The sequence below is a fragment of the Opisthorchis viverrini genome, assembly GCF_000715545.1.
Source record: "Opisthorchis viverrini unplaced genomic scaffold opera_v5_50, whole genome shotgun sequence".
NCBI lineage: Eukaryota > Metazoa > Platyhelminthes > Trematoda > Opisthorchiida > Opisthorchiidae > Opisthorchis > Opisthorchis viverrini.
This window is the reverse complement of record NW_008751706.1, coordinates 608,024-632,768: the sequence shown is the minus strand read 5'-3', so window position 1 is coordinate 632,768 and position 24,745 is coordinate 608,024. Positions and strand designations below refer to the sequence as shown.

Genomic DNA, 24,745 nt, shown 5'->3' with positions numbered 1-24,745 from the left:
GGATGCATTTCCGGGGGCGTTCATAGATGATGTAGAGTTGTTGCCGCATGAAAGCTTGTCGGCCGACGAAAGTTTTCCAGCTATTTAGAGCGTGGAATGACCGAAGTTCTAGGCGAAATATTGATCTGTTCGCCGACCTTGCCAGCGAATTGCCAAACAACATTTCCGGTGGAGCTATCCTTCCCTTCTTTCAGCTAAACTTCCATTCCCGAATTCACACGTTTTTCAAATCCACTGTAGCCTAGTATCCACATTAGCGAATATACACTCATTTGCGAACTAATTTGTTTTTTTTTCGAGAGACTCACCTGGAACCAAGCTGAATCTCTCGTTTGTGATGTTCTCAGGCAACTGAATTTGCTGCACCAGGTCACCTCATGTTTCATGCGCTACGACATTCGAGATATCGCGATACATGTATATCTTTGTAATGTACTACTCATGGTCGTGGGCTATCGACGGATATTCAGCAACCTTATGAGTAGTACATTACAAGGATATAGTATCCACATATTTTCCACACTTTGAAAGGACGTTCTTATCGATCCAAGACATAGGGTGAATATACTGAACTCCCGGTTCCGTTATGTTCGATTCTTCTCCCTTTCTATCAGCAAACGTTACGTCAGTTTTAGTACACAACCAGACCTGGTATTTCACATAAAATCTGACTTTCTGAATGTTTGACTAGCCAAGTGAATAGGAAAGAAAGTTTCAGAGTGCTTTCACTTTTTCACTTATACAGTGACGTAATCCGCTCAGACGAAAAGACACGGAACGGCAACTCTAACACCGTCCTTAACGGAGATGCTGTCGGAATTCAAACCAACAAGGAACACACCTTTGTCACCGAAAGAGTTTGCTTATACAGTGACGTAGTCCGCTCAGACGAAACGACACGGAACGGCAACTCACACACCGTCCTTAACGGAGACGCTGTTGGAATTCAAACCAACCAGGAACACACCTTTGTCACCGAAAGAGTTTTCGAAACCTTACCTAACACCTCTCTTTCCTGTCTGCCATTTGACTACAACCGGACTGAAATGGTGTAAAATTAATCACAAACCGGTAATCCAAACGCCGAATTGCCGAACCGGGTTGCATTCATGGAAGTTCAAACACTTCCTGTAAGTCTGGAGCGATTTGTAACACCGCTCTCTCCGTTGTCTGACACAAAAGCGCAATTGAACCACACTAAATTCACCGGATGCTGTCTCTTCATTCATTCGTTCAACCCAAGCGACTATTGGTCGAGTTTTCCAGAGTTACGAAAAATTCTCGTTTTGCTGCCGATAATCCAAGTGTTTTCAGCGAAAATGTCCCCACTTGTTTATTGGTCAGCTTAGGCAATTCACTGACCTGTAGTTCCAAATGAGTCAACGCAGTTGGTTGGTTTGCTTTTCCACTGAGTCATGATGGTGGTGTCGTTTCGCTTCTCTAACTCTCCCCTCCCCTGGGGAGGAAACTGATTTCATTATCACTCAAGTGGTGACTTGGTCGCATCCAGGGTGTTCTGAATGGCGACTGAATTGCCCCCATTCTATTCCCCTGAGGAGAGTGTGAACGGGCCAGTCAACAGGATGATGATATGAAAAGAAATGTTTTCTACAAGATAAATTGATCAAGTGGATAAATTAGGTCGCATTAGTGAGGTTAACGATAGTCTCGACTGAAGAGTATGTAGGATGGAGCTTCCTAGCAGTGAGTAAGCTGGTAAGGCGCATTTGACAAGCAAGCTGTCAGCCTCAGGCTTAGTGAAGTTGCTCAAACAACGTAAGACTCTTTGTACAATTCTACGGTATTCTCGTGCCCTTTTTAAAAAATCGCTCAACTGTAGCACTCATTCGGTGCCTAACTGCCATGCCACCCGAGAGAAGCATGAGGGCTGGGGTACTGCCAGCTCGCCCAAGCCTAGGCAGGGAGGTCGAGAGGCTGAGGTCGGGTTCGAACCACAGACCTACCGGTTTGTAAATCAGCGCTCCAACTATTGAACCATATTGCCCTCTTTGTGGCTTTGAACCTGTATAAACTTAGGATCCACCTGGCTGTTTTGTCATTTCATCATGATACAAAAATTAATAGACCAGCAATCCCCTGTACAAGATCTCCTTCCATCTTCTGCTAAAGGTGACCACAGTGGTGCTTAAATCATAGCAAGTTCGATGCATGAGATCACGGGAACTCGGAGTCCTCTGAGCCGCAAACGCTTGTTTTGACGCAGTGTAGACTCACACTAGTCCAAAGGATTTCACACATGCCCATAATATCATGTTGGGTGGGGAACAGAAACACAACTCTTTGAGTCACAGAGACCTGTGTGGGTGGCCTGAAGCTTGCTAACCACCGGTAGTAAGATCCACTCGAAAGTCTCATCGAGTGCCTGCGCTACTGACTTGTTATGTTAGATTAGCTGGGATCACTCTACGTTTTTCAGCCCCAAACTGATTTCCAAAAAAAATCAAGAGCATGTACGTGGTATCCTCGTTGTGGCATCGAACGATCTCTCTGCAAGTTGCGAATTCATTTATGGGCACTAGTCAAGATCAAATGCGTACTAACCGCTGTGTTTCACAATGATTCACCTGTAAATGATGCACGAGGCTTCCACGTGACTTGGATCAGTAGCAATAAAAGCGCGACATAGTTGTCCATTTTCTTCGAAAGGGCAGTGGGACTGTTTCAATTTGACTGCCAATAAAAGTAACCCGACACAGTCACACAAAAGGGGGATCCCGATCAACCAAACTCAAGCCTACATGGTTTAAAATACCGTGGACAAGATAGCACTCAGCTGAGAAGGAGCTTGTACAAAGTAACCAGTCAGGGAAACGAAGCTCAGTTGCCAGAAGGCCTATCGAATCTAACTAGACCTCACGATAACTCCTCATTCATTGGCTTACTCCGCTTACGTACTTTTGCTCTCCGATTGCTTTGTTTATTTGTACCGCCACTCGCTTTGCCGCAGAGGCCATCCCTCCGACACTTGTGTGTTAGTGTGTGTGTGTGTGTGTGTGTGTGAACGTGCGCCGCTGACCCACTTAGCCATGCTCGTTCGTATCCCGTTAGCTGAGTCTGCCTTGACTCGCTTTCTCATGAGTTCCGTGTGATCGTACAGTCAATGAGCACCACGAGACTGCAGTCAGAAGGGACTAAGGCAACCCGCACCCAACACTCCGCTCACCTTTGTTGAGTGTGCGGACGTTGACACCGCACTGCGCCGGTTAGTAAGGGACCTGTGCACTTTTGAACATTTGAGTTTTGTTGTATACATTCGCTTATCCTTGTGTAGACGTTCGAACCCCATCCTTCCATTCGGGATTATCGAACCTACACGTCAGCCTTCAGACGACGGCGCTTAAAGTAAAGAGACCAACTCCTGTGTGTGCCTATCCGGATGCTTGCTTCGAACACGGCCTGTTGTATCACTGAATGGTCACTAGTTACCCAGGTGCGTCACCTCAGATCAAAGTTGATCATTCCATGAACAAGCAACTTGTGTTCATACTCCGAATGCTCCTGAACCAACCAAGACCACCAAGATTCACGTTTTTGTTGATCAGAATCCCGCCAAGTGACCCACTGTTCTAGGTTTGAGAATAATCGCTGAACCTCAATGTTTCTGAAAGCAATTACGCTCCACAAAGATGTCTACCAATCGCGCGGTTAACTCAAACCTGTTATCCAGTGACCCTGTCACCTCATGATTTGCGATGCAGGTATCTGTGAGTTCAACTACCTGTGAACACTATTTCAGAGGATCACTGATTCAGTTTTTGAGGTTAATGAAAAGAACCTCGAAAAACACCTTTTGTTCCCTACTCTCTACCTTTATCCAGTCAAAGTCAAAACGGGGCGATCACGTGATACTGACAGACAGCATACCAAAACGACCAATGGTAAACGCGTGAAGGTTTCGACGAACGAACCGTCAGGATTCGCACAGACTGTAATGGCAGTTACGATGGGATGCTACAGCTGAACGATGTGCAAGCCCGTGGATGACAGAAAACGAACGTGTCATTATAAAGGTAAACCAGTACAGTAAAGGATACTTACTCGGCATCGAGTCTTGCTGCGGAGCGGTCAAGTTCTTGTCCGAGTTCAGCTCGGCCATTGATGTAGATGGTAGTAAATTCTGCAGTCAGAAAGTAGAAATAAGTAGCAATCTCTGAGGGGAAATTATTGGCAATGTAAAGTAATGGACACTAGAGAAGAGCCTAAAAGAGCGTGTATTATTCCGCTTGTTTTTCAAAGGCTTGCTTACCTAGGAATATCATGAACTTGGCCGTCATTCAAGCCCTTTACAAAATGTCTTCATGTTTTGGGATGTCAGCAATGAAAACTGCTGAAACAGCACTCGCCAAGGTTGATTTCACGGATACTTTCCAGATAAGCCCCGCAAAAAATTACCCCCCGCCACACAAAAAAGATTAGAAAAAGAGGACATGAAATTTGTTCTTTTGGGTTTTTATTGAAGAGGGTGAAATTCGGACACATCATTATTAATTTGCATGAAAAGGTCAGTTTTTTTGGTTCTTCTGCCTCCAAACGAATTCACACAAGTAGGTGTCCACTAAAGATCGGTTTGTGCCGCATTGGCGTTTATTCTGCATCTTGTAGACGTACTAAAGAGATTCGATGGTTTGCGTGTGAGCTCCAGTCCTTGGATCAACAAAGTTTTCGGTATGAACACCTCTTTAGTTTCCCGGCAGATCCCTCCGAAAATCCACTGCTGGAGAAGGGCTCACCCTGCGTGGTTTTTACGGTGAGATATTAGTGTTCCATCGATCTCGACGCGTAGACCTGGGCCACCGATAACTGTTGGAGTCTGCAAAAGCCTCCGGGCGCAAACTTCGCGAAGAAAGTTCTTTCAGTCAACATTGGTCGTGTGGCTAATAGATAATTCCTCTGAGCAGAATTTGATTTTTACCAAATTTTCGGAACAGCAAAAAATGAGTAGAATTACTGTCCCTAGCTCCATCCTAGACCGCTCCAGCCAAGCTCCCTTTCGAAGACTGATTTCTTGCCGACACTGTCGGGCATTACAGCTCCACGTGTCAGAAACAGTTGAAAGTGTCATTTGGTGGCCATTGTTGCATAAACGTCGCTGATGGATCACTCCGTGGCTTTGCAAAAACCGTATTGCCGTCTCCTTGTAATGAACGAGAGTTGAAAGCGTCAGAAACTTCATTCAAGGTTTTACGTCCGAACCGAGAATATTTATGCACAAACCGAGCCTAGATGCGGATGGGGAATTGTTTTCATTAGAAATAGGTCAAGGTTGTGTGCGTACATTACGTTGGAACTGGCAAGATGTGAGGCGGGGCTTCAATTATCGCACACGCACTTTTTCATAAGTTGCGAGGCCTATCTGGGAAATACCCAATTTCACACGCTTCTCTCGACTGCCACCTCATGACTGAACTGTTCTTAGTATACACCGTCGTGCAGAAAACTCGAAGGCCTCTGTCCCATTTAAAGTTGCAACACTGCCCGTATAAAAGCGAATAAGGGGGCAGTACAAATAAATGACTTGCTTTGGAAAATTAGATAGAAAGGCTTAACACTGGTGAGTAGTTCACCTGGAACTTCCCTTAAAAACGATTCTTCACCAATAATTGCGTTCTCATCCAGCAAATCAGAGCGATTCGTTGGTTGGTTTTCGCCGAATGGCGATCCGTTCACTGATCAGAGGAAATTTGATTATAGTTAGACGTTTGTGTGATGGCGACTGGGTTGTCCGCCTGTGTTCCGATTGGACGAAGGTCAGGTGACTTTCAGGAACACAGTGCATCGATTTTCATCCTAGAAGATATACATCCTAATCGAGGGAATCAAAAAATTATCCTACTCTCTTATTGCATTCTGCCAGATAGGTTTCTGGAACAAGACCCTTAAGAAAGGTCAAATGTGGAGTCTGCATGAGGACAGTAAGTATAGAATATCTACCTGGAAAGTCCCGAATACTCATCTATGATATTCAAACGGCACATATCACTTTGGGAGGAACACTGGAAATCTGGAAAGCCTTTGTGAAAACACAAAGAAAAGCAACAATCCCAAGCTGATCTGTCTTCATTTCCCAAGTGGAACTGACCAGATCAACGTGACACTCTTCCACCGTTTCCGTGGGATTTCTCAAACGCCCGCCATCCAGTTATGGCATCAAATAATGTCCCGAGCGTCTTCGTGGAAACTCAAAATAAACTTCCCGACCGAATAGGAGTGTCATTAAGGTATTTTTTAAGAAGCTATTCCCCTGGGCAGTGGGTGCGATTGGTTTTAACTTGTTTAGGAACGTGTGTGGAAATTTGTTAGGAACCACAAAGTGTTGATCGCATGGCTTAGGTTGGTGGAATTTAAACCGGCAGTCGAATTTCGTCACCTACACCTGATGAGTCCCTACCAGGATAAAGCGCGTAAAGATCGCTTCAACAAGACCTGAATATCAGGTCCTCCTCTAACGTTTGTCCTCTGAAAGCCTCCGGCAACATTTACTAGGCATGTTCAGATTTTGCTTCGTGTCATTAGGTTGGCTGGTCATCACGGATCAGAACAATCGTCATCCCGGTGAGTCCACACCAAAAGGTGGAGGTAAGCATTGAACTCAAGTTTCACTCTGATTTGAGCTCATCATCAGTGCTTACCCAATGGCTGTGCCAGAGTCCAAACTCCGCACATTTGACGTGCGAGGCGAGCGTGCAACCACTACTCCACCAGTGCCCGCTGGACTCACCCGATTTTTCTGAATCTGAATATGTGAACATGTTCGCGCTTGAATAAGTCTGTGGCGCTACCTGACTGGGAAGCCCAGACTGGCGCGCCAATCGATCAACCCAACCAAGGTACGTTACTGGGTCGTCGTTTAAGACGTCGGGTGTTCCGCTCAGACAATTCGTTATTTCTCCACGCAACAGCAGGTTCATTCACGAGGCCTACAACGCTAGGCCTCGGTTCAGTTAAAATCCATCAAGGCAGTGCGCGTTTGCACAGAACATATCGGGCACACCAATCACATCGCCCAAGCGTGAACACGTTCGCCGGTTCAGACGTGGAAATTCAAATGCGTCCAACGTGCGTTGGTGGAGTAGTGGTTGCACGCTCGCCTTGCATGTCAGATGTCCGGGGTTCGAATTCGGCACGGCCATTGGATATGCATTGCTGATGAGCTCTGATAGGAGCGAAACTCGAGTCCAGTGCTTCCCTCCCTCTGGTGTGACTCACCAGAATAATTACACCAGAACAGGAGGACGACCGTTCAAACGAGAGTTGTGTGGCTATAAACAAAATACCTATGCCGCAAAACCCCAAGACTGCAAACTCCATATCCCCAAACGGATGCCTAGTTTTAGGGATACTCGTGAGAAATTTTGTCTGCCTATGAAGCCCTATATCAGCTGCTGCGGCAGGGGAGTAAGAACACTGTTTAATCTGTCTAGACCAAGGTGATCCGTCTTCTGCTTGGCCGATAAACTCATTTTATTCGGTCCACAAATGCCTTTTTCAGTAAACGAGAGCGCTCAATGAACGGCTCAGCTAGTCAGAATGATCATGGTTTTCCTTGAATTGTTGAATTTTGTTTTTCGGGTCAGTGTCAGTATTGGAAACAATTCTATCCTAGAAACTTCCGGATATGCATTTTTTCTCTGAGAGCCAGTCTTATTAGCTAAGAAACAATAAACTTTAGCGTATAAACGTGAACGGTATGACCAGAATCACTCTAGTTATGTAAACATATGAATCATTGATAGTCAAAGGTTCTTTTAAAACTCTTCTGCTGTATGATCATTGATAAAGCCTTCAATTTCGTATAAATTGTTGGACAGTATCTTCAATCATGAGTATTTTGGTCTATTTTTGGTAGCGTGCTTTTTTCTGAGCAAGCGTAGAATTTTGCCACGCGACATTCTATGTCCGGTGCAACTTCGAAGCTCAGCACTTTCTTCTGGTCACCTCTTAACTTTGATTCAAATTTGACACCATAGATTCCTTCCAAAAGTGTATAGGATAACCACGGTCACTGCAACCTAAACTTGCCTGTATCGTGTTACTGGTCCGGATACCACGTGACACCAAGCCCAGTCGACTTCCAATCTTCACATCTGTCCCATTAACACCAACCAATCTGATTGCCACTGGCTTGGTGAGTGACTGGTTCGATGAGATTTGCCACAGAGCGGTGTATGTCTGACCATTCTGTGGTGGAATCGATTGGATGACATAGGGTATCCAGTTGTGATTGGTCGACCGGGGCAAGTGGGCGGAGGAGGCGTTTTGAAACCCAGCCGGGGTGGAGATCGATCGAACTAACCGGCTGGTCGTCTGATGTGCTGGGTTTGAACAGGTATCGGGAATCCTGAAGAAAGATATTAAGTGGAATTACAAAAGGGTGCAAACCAATAGTCCCCCCATCTACACTTTTCGTTAAATCCTTTGAATGGCATCAGACAGCAGCATAGTAGCTTAAAAATGAATTCCTGAAAGGTGGAATTTTGCGTGAATTATTGTGAGCACACCAAAATGAAAATAGCTATAAATAGGACCAGCGTGAACAAAAAGTGATCACATTGTTTGAACTGCAAACTTATGTGAACGGATCTGTTCACAGTTCGCCGACAAAGTGGTCTGAATGAGCAGTCTCCGTTTCCGGAAACCGACTTTCACGTCCGCAGTCGGCTTCAAATTTCAGTCTACTTTTACCTAATAACAGATCAGACTATAGAGAATGTCACAATTTGAATACGGGAAGTGCGTCAGGCAAAGTTGGGATGAAATTAGCCGAGTGACTTGTGTTGGACTGTCTTTATTCAGCCATAGTGTATGGGTGACCCGACCGGTTGAGGATTTTGTCTCTTTCATCAACAGGAGCACTTTGGCACAAACTGGGAGATAATTGCAACTTCCTAGACAGGTACCGCATAAATGGTGAAAAACCGAGTTGAAAGAAACCGGTTGTTCTGTCCCCTAATCATTTTCAGTGTGAAACTCACTCTAATCGCAACGAAAAAGGACCGGTGGGCAATGGTGCAAGAGAATCATAGGACTTGACACCCAGACTCACATTCAATGTGGTGCCTGCATAAGCTGCTGTTCGAGGAAACCAAGCTGCCACATTCTCACCACAAACTTCACTCTTTACACCGTCACTTTCCACATACCCCAACATCACACGGTGATCAGGTTTTTCCAACCCCCCGGTGACCAGACAGTCCTCATTACGTCAATTAATTTTTTTCCAGGGATATTCTCCCGCATTGTAGAACCATAGGCCAATTTTCCTCTCTTGTCTAAAGTAATGGTGACGTACCAATGATATTTTGGTCAGAAGACTTTGGAAATGTCGCTCAACGCACTTGACTCATCTCCACTTTCCCAAACGGTTCTCATTTCCTGAGTATACGTGTCTCCCTGTGATCACCTGAAAGAATCGCGTATGTGCACATCAGCTGGGTCGTCATTCTTGATTATACGAATGTCTTCACGAAGTACAAAGCCACCGTTGATGGTGACAGGGGCAACTTCACCAGTTAGGATGGCTGGCCATCTATCGTGAGTTGTCCTTCTTTGAACCTAGAGAACTCGAATTCCATTCCATAACCCTTCGTTTACAAAACGATCACTTCGCTTACCAATCAGAGATCTCTCCCCCCCCCCCACCCCCTATACCCATCCATCTTCGGGTGCTACGCTCAGACATAGGCGGTGTTTAAAGCCAGAATTCTCCAGTTCCTTTTTGCGAAAAAACTACCCGGAATGACCTCCATCGTGGATTATTTCAGTTCATACTTTCCTACGAGTATTTTCCATAATTATGTACACCATGCTCTAGTTCTTTCATCTCCACTTTGTCTAAGGTTTTGAGTTTTTCGCCTGATCGGGCGTACAATACCTGACCGAGTGGTGGCGTATGTCTCACGCCTCTGCTCTGCTGAGTTGAACAAGCATGGTGAAACTCAAGTACCACTGCTTGACGTCCTGACTTTTAATGTTTATGTTTGTTATATCTGCTGATTCCTCAATCTGTGGTATCTTCTGCTGACCCGCTCCAGTGCCTAGTGTCGGAGAGAAAAGACTCACAGAAGGGAACACAACAGCTGTATTCCGAACAAGCGAGTGCGAGAGCAAAAGTTACAACGGCCCCACGCTATTTAAAGGGGACTTTCTGACATTGATCCAGGCTGTCTGATAGGCGTTAGTGATCACCCATCAACATCGATCGTGCCTCTGTGAAAAGCCTGAAAGCTGATCACATTCGGTCGTGCTTCTGTGGCGCGCAAGAACACTCATCAGGTTTTGCTGAATTGATTGAATGATTGACTGGCCTGGATGCTTGCCGGCTTTCCAGTTGAGTTTTTGGTGGAGCAGTAGGTTCCGGGCGTTCTGAAGTTGCTTTCAGGAATCTGACCATCCTGATAATGTTATGTAATTCTATATTATACCGTACTACATTATATTATACACTATATTATATATTATATTATGCTATGCTGTGCTTTATCATATTGCATTACATTATATTATGTTATATTGTATTATATTACATCGTATCATATTATATTATGATATATTATCTCATTGTATTTTTTCAAAAATTATTTTCCCAGGGCTCTTGCCAGCGTTTAATTATTCACCATTCCGAACCTGTTTATCACAAAAAACCACTGTCCTGCGGGTTCTAGGGGCCAACATGCAGGTGACGGGAAACGCGATCGATAAAGCTGCCTGTTCTCGTGGAAACTGCGCGAAATTCAACCGTACCAACTCCTCACTTATCCTCATCTCAGTTTGCTCAACGTACTCAGATTTCACGGTCCCATCTACTCCTACTTTATTTTTATTGTTTTTTTATTGTTCTAGATGTGTGCTTTGATTACCTAAAGTCAAACCGAAACGGTGCGCTTCTCTATTTTACACCTTCAAGTATTTTATCCTTCGTTTTAGAGACATACTGTTTGGAATTTTTCAATCATTTAAAGAGGTACCACCGCCGTGAAACTTTCAATTTGAAACACGACCCGAAAGAAGGAGTGTCACCTCAATGACTACAATACAGAGGTCCTCCGAGTAGGACACATCTGCTGGGTAGGTGTGATCCCTTTCTGAAGTCCCGATTCAAACTCGATCATGACATCTCGACCGCTCGGCTTGGGCAACCTTACACTATCTCCGCCCTCGTGTTTTATTCCAGGAGGCAAGGAAGATAGCACCGGAAGGGACGAGGTTCCTACTGGGGAATCGACCATATTCCTGTTATCGCACAACAGCCGAATGAGCTATGCGTCGCTCGCACATAAAATGCCGCTGGGGAACACATAATCTGCAACTTTTTCATTCTTTCAAAAAAAACCCTTACACTATACGTCACCTGCTTTTTAGTCTTCTTTTGAGCTACCTGATTGGTCGCCCTCAGATATGTCATCATGTAAAGATCATTGTCTACAATGAAGTAGTATCACGTGACCACGTGATGTGACTAGTAAGTCTTCCATCTTGGTGGTTCCCCATTCGATGAGTCAGTCAGCACGTGAGGGCATGATGTGGATGAGGCATCAGTGACGTAAGTTACAAAGTACGAGATGACCCTTTTCGGTTTAGTCTTCAGCTATTAAACGGGAGATGGTGAGTTCGGTTCCCCCATCTTTTTCATTTAGAAATTCGGCACATCCCAACGTGGAAAACAGCTTTGTGAATCAGTAATTTTGCTCTCCTCTTGGAAGAGTTATGGCTCTTCGTAAGTGATTTCCTTCAGAAAGCTTATGGGCACCGAAGAATGGGTCTACAAGTATAGACGTAACACACTACTCGTAGGGTTGCTGAAAACACTTCCACAGCCCACGACAGGTTTCGCCCTCCCTGGAGCTCATCAGGTGGGCGCAACCCTCGAGTTCCGTCAACCTTATGTTCTACTTGAAACCAAATTGCACGAAATTAGGGAAGTACACTGTCAGGAAGGTTAGCTTTGTGAAAACCACCACTGAATGCCCGAAATCTACCGAGACTCTGAGCTGTGTTGAATGGGCTGCGCATCACAGGCTTGTATCAAACCCAGACAGCGCGAGTCAGCGCTGATCAACGTCAGACAACGTCCCCGCAATATGCAACACGTCACAGCCTCGCACCAAGGCCAGACCACGTGCGTCAGCAGTGAACCAAGTTCGGACAGTGTCCCTCCAATAAATAGCTTGAGAAGGTTGTACATTTGCACTCGCTTGTCCAGAATATAGCTGTTCTGTTCCCTTCTGTGAGTCTTTTTTCGGCACCTAGGCGCTGGAGCGGGTCAGCGGCAGTTACCACAGGTTGCTGAATCAGCCATTTGCATTTTAGTTTGGTTTCGACCGGGGGAGACTCACCTGGAACCCAGCTGAATTTCCCGTTTATGGTGTTTTTAAACTTTACTCAGTGTATTTCGCTAAGGGGGTTACAACGCTGGTGGAATGCATCTGACCAGACGGTTTTAGACACAACACCCTACTCACATTATTCAGGTGAGTCTCTCGTGAACATCAAACTGGTAAAAAACTGGGCGTATTGTTCAAGTAATTGGGTAATCATTCCAGAATAGTCTTCACGCACAGTTTAGAGTTTGAATGAAACGTTCCTTGAGTGGTTAAGTGACAATGCGAAGCGTGATAGTGAGATTGCGAAAAGGGTTCCCCTTTATTTGAGATGAGGTATTTCCAACCTTATCAGAAGATCATCGTTCGTAGTTTGATAATAGTACAGATAATGACATTCTACGTCGATTGAATGTTTCCAAATATATTTGGTCCTGAACTAAATAAAGCTATAAATATTCATCATGAGATTTCTCAGATATGTTGAGAAATCTATCGTGGCTAACCGTTTTTTCCAAACTTCTGTCTGAATTTTCAAATTATCTTGTAGACTGCTGTTCAGTGAGCTTGTGATCAATGTTGGCTTTGCATGTATGTGACACATAAATAGAAACGCTGCGTGCTGGCGTGGTGTGAAAGGTAACCAAGGTCGTTTCCGAGTCACCTCCAACATGAGCGAAGCTCAAGAATTCACTAAATGACAGCTCAGTGTCACAGTTGTACCATCGTGCTTGCTATTGTCCCCATATAAGGAGCCTACGAGTTTTCCGATTTTATTGATTTTTTTGCAACTGAAAAATAAAACAGAAAATGTACTGCGGCAAATTTTACGCAATCGAAAAGTCGGTAAACCCTTAATGAATAAGGCTTAATACGTATAGAATGCGCCCATTTGCATAAAAATTTGGTTTCCACATAAAACTCGGACGAAACTCTCGTTTACGATGTTTCATCTGGTGCGACAGTATATTTTCGAAAAGAAAGCTACTCAAAAGTTACTGAAATGTTCTTGACAACCCAAAATTGGTTTCGGCCTTCTTGGGTCTCATCAGGTAGGTACAGTTACCGAGTTTCCATCGAACTAATGTTCTACTTGGAGCAAAGTTGCAAACAAGTTTGGTTTTTCGAAAGACTCGCCTCGGGGACTGCGCTTACCAGATGGGCTCCAAGAAGGGCGAAACTGGTCGAAAGGTTGTCGAAGAATTTTCAGCAACCTCATGAGTAGTGTAGTACGTCTATACGCGATATGTCGAATATCGTACTAAATGAAACATCAGGCGGCCTCGTACGGTACATTCAGTTAGTTAGAAACATGTTGAAAGAGAGATTCTGCTGGTTTCCAGGCGAGTCTCTCGCAAAACCACATTTTTTACAAATGAGTGTATTTCGCTAATGTGCACTTTGAGTTCATGTAGAACATAAGGATGATGGAAACCCGGGGACTGCATCAATCTGACGAGCCCAAAGTGGAAGAGCCGAACTGATCTCGAGCTACCAGAGAGTTTTCAGCAACTTTGTGAGTAATATGTTACGTCTATTAGTTTGAGCGGTCCTAATGAACGGTTTGCGTGTGGACTCACCGGAATAATCCTATCAGGCGAAATACTTCAAGTAAGGTGCTAATTAAAAAAAGTGAGTGAATTTCACAACAACTCAGGAGTCATGACTACTTCTCTGGCATCTGTAAGTTTGCTAGATGTTGATGGGCGACTAAGTACAATTTCACATGTATCCCCCGTTTTCAGCATTATCCAAAGAAATTTGGATTGCACATGAAGCGCCTCACGTTTCCGGCAGATCGATATTTAGTATGAGCTAATAGGTTTCAGACAATGGAAGCTCCCCACACTTGAGAATAATGGAGATTTTAAGACCAGGTCTGAAGGACGAACCCACAGAAGGGTGGAACTCTAGCGGATAGCTTTTAAGAAGTGTCGTATCAAGAAAGTGTACTTCAATATCTCGAATAGATTCAGCTGAGTTCCAAGCGGGTATCCCGTGAAAACCAAATTCGTGTGTGAATGAATGTGGTGATAGAATTGCGTGCAGTTTGTGTTCAAGTAGAACACAGAGTTGTTTTATATGAGGGTGATATGAGCAGTAAAGACATTTGGGGCTGGAGCTACGGGTATGGCATTGGTAAAGAGGAACGGGTAGGTGCAGAATAAAACCCCGAGAACTCTGACAATTTGCCTGTTGACGGACAAACTAAAAATTCGTACTATATTCCCAATGAAGACGATTTATCTTTGTAAGGTAAATAGCACATACAAAAGTGTTTTTTCAACGCCAGGTTGATCCTCAATGAAGGGATATCCTTGGTTACATGCCAGATACCTGGTTGTCTAATTGAATCGTATACAAATGCGTACACGGGTTGATCCTCAATGAAGGGATATCCTTGGTTACATGCCAAGATACCTGGTGTCTAATTGAATCGTATACAAATGCGTACACGGACCTAACAAGTAGGCGTGCAGGCTTAATTTGAATGCGGTCCAGCCAAAGACGGATAGCGCGAATAACTGTAAGTTCTTGGTGGAAATCTTGAGTAAAACATATGAAAAATTTTATGTGAGATATACAAGTAATCCACGTTTAACGATGATTTACCGATGTCACATGACTTGTACTCAGTACGATTTCATCTCAGTGGTGGTTCGCACCGACGAATTATGCAACGTGCTGTTCCGGGAGTTTAATGCATGTCAAACTGGAATCGCCACATAGCTTTCTTAAATTCCGTGTTCGAAAGTCTGAGGTTGGGAACAAACTGTGATCTCGGTTCAATTCTATCTTTTCTAGAAGAGTTGTAGAATCTTGATAAAAAACAAACCAGTTTGACAGCAAACTACTGGCTGGGTATTCAACATGGTTGGATCTTGACCTCTGATCATCGATCAATTCGGGTTGGAATGAAATTCATTAAATTCTTCCTGTTCTCAGAGGGGACTTCTGTTACACTGTCTCCCTTCGTTCGGCTCTAAAACCCTTTCGGTGCCTAGCTGCCATGCCACCCAAAGCAAGCACGATGGCTGGGAAACTACCTGTTTGCCCAAGCCTAGACAGGGAAAGTCGAGAGGTAGAGTGGGTCGGGTTCGAACCATGGACCTTTCTGTCAGTAAATTCGGAAATAGACACTCCAAGACAATGAGACTAGAATATTTTGAGCTTGTTCACACCGTTAAGCAAGAAGAAAGCGGTTAAATCACAACAGAACAATCACACACAAAACTGTGAAATTGAATGCGCCCAACCAGACACAAGAGATTGAGACCAACTCAGCTTCATAGGGAACCAATCAAACTACGCGAAGACTGCTTTCAGAACTACCAGATACTGTTTAGAAGCTATATAATCACATGCAGAAGAGGAGAGATCCACCCACTCAACCCTGCACTGACGATGTCACCTCGATTGGTGATGAAGCTGTCGAGCTCGGTGAACAGACCAACAACCCAGCAACGCACCCTGGCTACCTACATTCCACAAGATCGCCAATATCATTTGACTATGTTTTTACAACACATTCATGAAGAAAAGCACTAGATTCGAGCCCAGTGCTACACTATTGATTTCTGGAACTCTCAAATGACGTTCCGAAGATATCGAACAGGTAAGTGTTGGTTTCCCACGAGCTGAGTTTACCCCAACCATGAATAGTTCAGAACCGTCACCATATGCTGTCAGGATGTAAATATTAGCTTTCGGGAGACACCTTCGATCTTTTTACCCGCCCCTACTCCCCAAAGGTTGCGTCGGTCATCTTCAGGGGGAGCTTGCCACCGTTAAATTTGGGTTATCTTGTACGCTGAGGTTACGGTGCGATGCCAGGGCATGGTTCAGTTGTCCAACCAACTTTGTGACTCGTGAATTCCATTCACACTCGCACAAAAAAAAACAGGCAGTCGGTACTTTGGAATGAAGTTGCATTTTCCTCACTGTTCAACATGGTCGTATTTGTATGCCTTGGTCAGAACATCACACAACCTGTTTCAAGGTCGTCTGTAATAGATAAGAGCAACCCCGTGCACAGCTGATTTCAAAGTGGACAGAATACCTGACTGGTAATGTGTAACGTGATAAGCAGGGGCTGTTTCACGAGGACGGGGTATCAAAAAGAAGGAAAAAGCGCCATCGGATGCTTTTTAAATACGACTATCGATTCACTCACTTCACGACTGATGAATTCAAACTGCGGGGAGGATAGAGGAGTTTTTGGAGGTCCTGCATCTTTCGAAGCCCCATGAGTAAACACACAATCAGGAGTAGGATTATGGTAACCGAGCAGAGGGCAGTCAGAATGACCGCGGTAAGGGAGACGTCCCCACCGTCATCTGAAAACAAACAGGGTTTAATGTGCTCTGGATAATTAAACTTAACTCTCTCCAGGGAGGGTTAGTGCACAAAATTTTGGAAGAAGATAAGAAAAGTTCAGCTGGGCTAAGTTGAGTCTCTCGTTAAACGAAACCAGAGAGAAGTTGGCGAACTTCATAAGTTCCTTATTTCTTTACAAAAAATCATTGTATGACACATAGGATATCATATCTACAAAAAGCGATTCACACACCACAGCACGACATCAGTGATAACAATAAATCTTGTGTAGAAAAATTCCCGACACACTCCTGTTAGGGACCGGGTTCCATGGTCTTAAAGCGATAATTTCTATCAGCCTTTGAACGCACTGATTCGAAATTGGAACTTCGGTAATGGGGAAAGGATTAAAGATATGTCATTAAGTTATTGGAACTGGTTACTTGCTCACTACATCCTAAATCAGCGTAGGATGTTGCGTTTGAAATTCGGGATCTGTCCCACAGGAGTTCTGGGGATAATGTTGGAGTTCACCTAACCGAGTGAGCAAACTAAAATGGCGCACGAATTTACACCCTTTTTTGTCGGCATTACCTTCAAAATTCATAATCGTTCTAGGACTGCGGATATTAGATAAAATGAATCTTTTCCAGAAACGTTAGCTGACTTTTGCATTTGAAAATTAACAAACTAACAAAAAATCCGAGTGCAGGTTCGCAAAATCGATAAGCAGTCAGCGCCTGTCAGTAGCGCCTGCCTATAGTTGACCGATTGATGACCGATTCATTTTTGTTTCTTGAGTTGACCATCACTGAGCACAGGGGGTCGGCTCAGGAATCTGATATCGATTAACCCCAGAAGCCGAACTACATCACTTTGGTTGTACTGGTCATCCATTGGACAAACGCCACGCTCACCACATGAATATTGCTCACTCCTTAGGCTATCTAACTAGTGAGTACATTTCTTCTCTTTGGTACAGTTTGTTCACCAACGCTCTGGAGTGATTTCTTTTCATTTTGAAAAATAAAATCAATCATAACTTGTAAATAGTCGATTAGGCCGACTGCCACAACTCTGCTACCCTTGTCTTTTCTCAGGCTTCCCAGGAAATTTGTCGCATCTATAACTCAACCGTTTATCTTCTTTTTCTCCAATGATAGGGACGGAAATTGAAACAGTCTGAAAATTTAACGTCGAAAAACAACACACGCATCCGTACTTCCCACTGGATGAACAGAAAAACTTCCAACATCTCTCTGTGGTTCAGTCTGCCCAAGTGTGTGAATTTCAACTATTTTGGACAAGTTACACACATGGGAATGTTTAGGCTAGAACGTTCGCGCATTCTGATTTTGTCCTTCGTGAAGTTCTCTAGACGAGCAAGCAATCCTTATTTCAAGTGTCTGTAGATACAACTCAAACCATGCCGCCGTCTGAGAGCGCCAACAAACATCTCTTTGAGCTGGACGGCCGCACAAACCAATTTTTTCTTACAGACGGACTATGCCGTATTTATTTGACTGCAACAAAAACCGATAATCTCAAGTGACGAAGTTTTAGCATTGATTCAAAAAATTGTGCTTATCCACGGCACACCATGAGCAAGAATATGAGTTAGACACAGATCTGCGGTTACTTACCCATGAATCCACGTGCTGTCACATTTGACCATTCGTACATACTCATCGTTTTTGCACGGTGAAGTCATTCGAACTGGACCTTTTCACCCAGTTCTTGTGATCACTTATTTGTTGACCAATCAGAATATTCGGATGTCACCATCCAACCAAAATCCAGATAAATGGATTTTTCTACATGGCTTGCTGTTGGTTACAATCTCGACACAAGATGCATCGATTTGTTTAAAATGCACAGAACGACGTTCAGGTAGAACTAATGCGTCCAAGTGTGTCATCTTGGCCACTTGTAATAGATGCTTTAGAGGAATAAAAGCCCCACGCAAGCGAATAACTTATCGCCAAAACTGTCATGTCACAATGAAAAAATCAACATAAATTCTAAATAGCTTGCCAAGTTTAACTTGATTTGTCAATCAGACGCCAGATTATTGTCATGAGTTTTCTATTTTTGTATAATTGTTCAATATTAATGTGGCGTGCCTTGTATTGATGGCCGAAAGAAGGTTAGGCTGTTAGTGTACCTGCGGAAGCGTTTCATCCTTATAAATGAACGTCAAAAATTTGTCAGCTGGTGGTAATGTCTCCAGGGTCAAGGACAAAATGTTTGAACAATCAGTTCGTGTTAGAAAATATGGCTACTTACGGTCAACCAGTTGGATGGGAACAGAGCCGCTGGACTGTTTCAGATTTCTCAACAAGTTAAGATCACCGCACGCCGCGGATCGTGTTTTCTCGTTGAGAGTTGCTTAGATTGGTTTTTTAGCTAAGTTGCCTCCCCGGTTCAGTGCCTTAGTGCTGTAAAAAGACTCCCTAACAAGGAGCACACTAGCTTTGTTGCAAACAAATGGGCGCATAATTTACAAAGGGCCTCGTGGCATTTGAATGGCACTTTCCATCGATTTTATTGATCGACTGACCTGGATGCTTGCCGGCGTCTCTATTGAGAGTTTAGTGGAATTTGAGGGTCTCAGGAAACTTCGGGCATTCTGGAGTTGTTTTCGTGACCGTTGCTTTCCTGACAGCCCATCTGTTTCCACATTACAGTTGTTCTTTTGCCCCGTTTAGCAGAACTCATATTAGAAACTTTAGCAACTTTTAAAGAAGGGGAATGGGAAAGTTCTTCTCGGTAAAAAACAAATGTAGAGTATGTGACAAAACTTTTACCCTTCACACTGAACAATTGTAGCTTTTCTCATCATGTCAACAACTACCCAGATTTAATGTTTACGTCCTCGATTACCTTGGTGAAGCTTCCTCGGGTACCTGAGTGAACACTGAAATTCTGCCCCATTAGTTCGTCACCTTTAAAATTCCCAAAAAAGGTTATTTATGATGTCCATTCTTCAAAGTGGCTAACAACCTTCCCAAGAAAAGTCTATTTATGGTGTTCATTCTTCAAAGTGACCAATAACTGGCTTGTCTGCCAACAGAAGGATTGCTTTGGCTGAGTTACCGCGACTAACCAACCGTACAAGAACGTTTATCTGTCACGTGAGAAATGTTTGTGTACTTCGAGGTCTGAAAAACTGGTCCAGTGAGAAAGACTTGACCGTTTGTCTCTTGAGCATAACTTGAAGTGTGTAAAATTGCTTTGTTCCAAAATGAGGCATTAAAATCACATTAGAATCACACACACTTTTGAAACTAATTCGGTGTTTACGGGAGACTTACCCGAATTCCAGCTCAAAACGTTTGTTCATGGTATTCTTCAATTGAATGCTGCACAAGGTCCAACCCATGTTTCAGTCAGTACGACATCCCGTCTATAGCAGTATATTTCCCTGAAGGAAACTACTCAAAAGCCCCTGAAATCTCACACACTGTCATGAAATTAAAAGCTGGCATACACATCAATGCAGTTTGCTAATTTCGTGCACTTTAGATACAGGCAGAGCACAAGGTTGACGGAAACTCGAGGAAAGCGCCTATCGGATGAGCTCCAAGAACTGACTGTGGACTGTCGAAGGATTTTCAGCAACCATGAGGTGTCCTGACACAGCACATTTGGTTGAAAAGAATGTAGGCAAGAGATTCAGCTGGGTTCCAGGTAGGACATCTGTCGAAACCATACTGGAATTCAAATGAGTCTAGGTCACTAATCTCGTGCAATTTGAGTTCAGGTATATTATAAAATTGACGAAAACTCGGGACCGCGCCTATGTGATGATGATCCTGGGCCATGTTTTCAACAGCCTTACTGGTTATGAGTTATCTGCATTAGTTGAGAAGATAGACGCATTTTTTGAGGTAACAACGGAAATTTGGTGTGGATATTTTCATGAGGTATTCACACAAATACTTAGTTTCTGTAGGTCCTAACCCGAAAATCTGTCACATAAATTAAAAAACTTTCTACTTAGGCTTATTCCTTTAGCATATCGAGTACATTTCTTTCCAGTGTTCGTAAGGCCGAGAACAACAAGAGACAGAAATGGACGTTATACAATATTCACAATGTCGCTGAAAATCCATCGACAGCCCACGACCGGCCTCGCCCTTATTGGGACTCATCAGGTAAGCGCAGTCCTCGATGTTTCTTCATTCTCATGTACTATCTGAACCCAAATTGCACGAAATTAGCGAATATACACTCATTTGCAAACTAATTTGGTTTGTTGCTGAAAATCCATCGACAGCCCACGACCGGTTTCGCCCTTCGACTTTGGGCTCATCAGGTAGGCGCAGTCCCCGAGTTTCCGTCAACCTTATGTTCTACTTGAAACCAAATCGCACGAGATTGGCGAACTACACTCATTTGAAAACAAATTTTTTTTCCGAGAGACTCGGCTGGAACCCAGCTGAATCTCTCGTTTATGAGTGCATTTCGCTAAGCAGTCTACAGACGTAGTGAAATGCATCTGAGCAGGTGGTTTCAGATACAACACACTAGTCATATTACTCAGGTGAGTCTCCCGTGGAAGTCACACAGATGAGTCTATTTGTCGAGTAATTTGTTTATTAGGCCAGAATATTGCAGTCTACAGACGTGGTGGAATGCATCTGAGCATGTGGTTTCAGACACAACACACTAGTCATATTACTCAGGTGAGTCTCCCGTGGAAATCAAACAGATGAGCCTAGTTATCGAGTAATTGGTTTATTAGGCCGGAATATTTTTGTTTTAAGTAATAAACCAACTTCACTAGGGACAGAAATACTTTTTTATTATTGAGGATTGCAAGGTAGTCTGAATGTCTACTAGCATTATTTTCTTCTGGAATACAATTTATTAGTTATAAACTATGTTCAGTGATTCCACCTGTTACAGTTTTGATCACCTGGAACTGTCAGAGCGTAGGCGGTACATTCAAGCATTAGGGTCGTTGGTATCCCCATTTGGTTTGGGGAATCGAGTAGCTACGTATTGAAGGTGATAGCTTTGATGCAAGAGCATCGTTGATTGACCGTATGGGTCTTCTCTGCTAGTTTCATAGACCATTAGTGAGTTGGGTCCAGGGGTCCCCATCCAGGCAGGCGACAATTTTTTAACCGTCTCCGTTTTTTGATCAGGTCATACACTCTCCAACTCTCGGTCGCTTCTACTCAAGACAAGACTGAGTGAAAACAGTTCTGTGAGACGAATTGTCCTCTGCCATGTGGAGTACATGCCCTAACCAGCACAACTTTGAGTACTTCACCTATCGCGGGAGAGTTAATTATTGCTAGAACAATCGGGTGCACCTCAGCATTGCTAATCCGATGTTCCTACCAGACCCAACCTCCTACCTGACATCCTAAAGACTGACAACTTTCCCATGTCCTCTGTTTGCAGAGATCGCTTTTCTGATCCATCAAACAGTATAGATCTCAGTACTACAGTGCAAACTCTGCTCTTGACAGACAAACTGACGTCACCTCGTCGCCATCCGTATTGGAGGTTGAAAAAAGCTCCCCTGGCCTTTTCGATTCGAGAATTCATCTGCAGCCGGAATCTATGCTAGCGTCCGGATAAACAAATTTACCTACCACATCGATTGGGTCATCTGCAAGCACGAGGAATGGTTGAATATCACAACACCTCGCCTAAAGTGAACACAAGCTAATATTTTACTCGCCTCCCATAATTTGATCAACCCACACCAAAAATAAGAAAGAACTGGACTGAAACTGTGGTCTTATTAAATCATGTCAGCCGAGCATATCTTTGATAGCGTTGGAATGCACGCCGAACGATAACAAGTAATCACATATCAGACACTCCGTGAGCAGTGTGACTAGCAAAGCCTGCGTTCATCCAAATTCTACGAGTTTCGCAACTACTCATAAGTAATCAAACTAAACTGCCTCAAAGGATACTAATGTGACGCTCTTGGCCGAGGCTTTTTGTCTTCACATTTTGGCTCGGAGATTCCTTGTTGTTCTCGGCTTTTCAGCATAGACAAGTTTTACTTACAGGACGAAAACTCCGGAGGAAAGGCCACCAGGAGGGTTACTCTATCTTCGTTCTTTCGACCATCATGTCACACCATTTTGTTGGCCTTACTTTCCGTTTGTTCACCCTCATGAAAGAATAATTTTGACAGATGAAAAATTAAATTGGCTGATTGATTCACCTGTCAAATCCTGGGACAAGTATTTTCAGAGCATAGCAATCCTCTGACCTCATTTTCTTAATCAGTTGAGTTGAAAACCCAATGGAAAGTTTTGTTTAAAATTGGTTACTAAGCGTGCTCCATTGGCAACCAACAGCGCGCGAAGCTGGAGTAGGTTTGAAACACTCAATGATTTCGAGAAATACACCGATTTGCAGATCAACTTGGTTTCCACGAGGGACTCAACTGAATCTCTCGTTTATGATATTCTACAACTGAATGTGCTGCACACGGGTCGCCTCATGATTCAGTTGGCACGATATTTGAGATATCGCAGAATATTTTCATGAAGGAAACTATTCACAAGGTTAGTGAAAACTCTTCAACAGCCCACCACCGGTTTCGCCCTTCTTGGGGGTTGACGAAAACTCGGGGACTGCGCCTACCTGATGAGCCCCAAGAAGACCGAAACCGGTCGTGAGCTGTCGAAGAGTTTTCAGCAACCTTGTGAGTACTTTCAATGACTTCTTCGGTGTACCACATGACCATAATCTACACCAATCGGTAGTGTATTTGAACTCACATTTTATACCTGAACTAGTGAAAATGGTCGAGCGGGTTTTATTTCTTGTTTCAAACTTTTGGTTAGATATCATCGCTGGGGCCTTAGAGGGAAACGTGTGAGCTTCTTAGAACCAGCACACAGTGTTCTCCGTCTACAAATGAAGGCGACTGCACCCAGCTGAGAAAGTTGCAGCGGTGAAGCCGTTAAAACAAACCAAAACGAACGATCTCCCACTCACCGCGTGAGATCACGTGTTTTTTTAAAGCTTTAGCTGTGAATCCTTGTACGTTCAGCCGTCCGCACGTTTGTGAATGACATGATCGTTATTATCGTTCAGGTGCAACCTAGTTGCCATACCACCCGAAGAAAACACGAATCCTGAGTTACTCTCAGGCTGTCCAAACCTAGACAGGAACGGCCGTGGTACCGGGAGTGCGCTGAAACCACAGACCTTTCATCTAGGAATTTCGTATCTTTACCAGTGAGCCATATCGCACCTAAAATTTGTTACTTCCTTCGTAAACTTGTTTCGAAGAACACAATTCAATCTCCGAGATAAAAGTACAATCTTTCAGGAGCCACAAGCCAATTCATCATTTGGAGGAAAAAACAGAAATGGCGTAGTAACTGAAAATGGTGGAGAACAATGTGGACAAATTCATTCAGTTACAACCAAAAAGCCCTCTTGGTGTAAAATTCAGCCAACACGCGCTTTTGTCACCTTCCCACTTTCTCCCTTGAACCCCACTCTCTCAGTTCAGACGCGGCACAGACTGTCGGACGATGAATCCGAAAAAATCAATAAACCACGTGATTCAAAACGTCTCCTTCACGTGTGTGAATCAATTAGTCCTTTGACTGGGTTTATTTGGAGCCAGCTTTGACGTCGTTGTTTATTTATGGCGCTGGTAAACAGAATTTAAATTCTGTTTGAAAGTGAACTGGTTTGTTTTGTTTGACAATGCGGTAGGTTGAACGATTTGAAAAGTATTTAAAAGAACCAATCACACAACCAAGTGTGAATGGATGCGTGACTCACTACTTTCGACAGAAACGGAAGCATTCCAACTAACAAAAAGATGGTTTCTGTGAGGTGTGTGGTTGAAATCGTCAAGAGGGAGTGCACAATAGTAGTATTTGTGAGCGTATTGAAAGTATGCTTTAGGAGAACACTTAATCAAAGCCTCGTGTTCGCCTTTTAGGAAAAAACAGTGCAGGCATGTTTCTTTTTGGGAAATAAACTTTAGCAAGTCTCACAGGTGTGTAGAAAGTGCAAGATTTTTTTAAAATTTTAATTATGATTCTATCCGACTGGAAGGATGGACACAAAATCAAGGGGGGCTAACGATT

At 43.7% G+C, this 24,745-nt stretch overlaps 1 protein-coding gene across 1 annotated transcript; it reads right to left on the bottom strand.

Moving 5' to 3' along the window:
- Positions 1-7,959: 7,959 nt before the first annotated feature.
- T265_03468 (hypothetical protein) lies at positions 7,960-20,037 on the bottom strand (the record flags this gene model as incomplete). The annotated part of the gene is made up of 3 exons (XM_009167968.1): positions 7,960-8,359; positions 11,997-12,263; positions 19,970-20,037. The coding sequence occupies 3 exons, from the start codon at positions 20,035-20,037 to the stop codon at positions 7,960-7,962; spliced, it is 735 nt and encodes a 244-aa protein (XP_009166232.1).
- Positions 20,038-24,745: the final 4,708 nt, after the last annotated feature.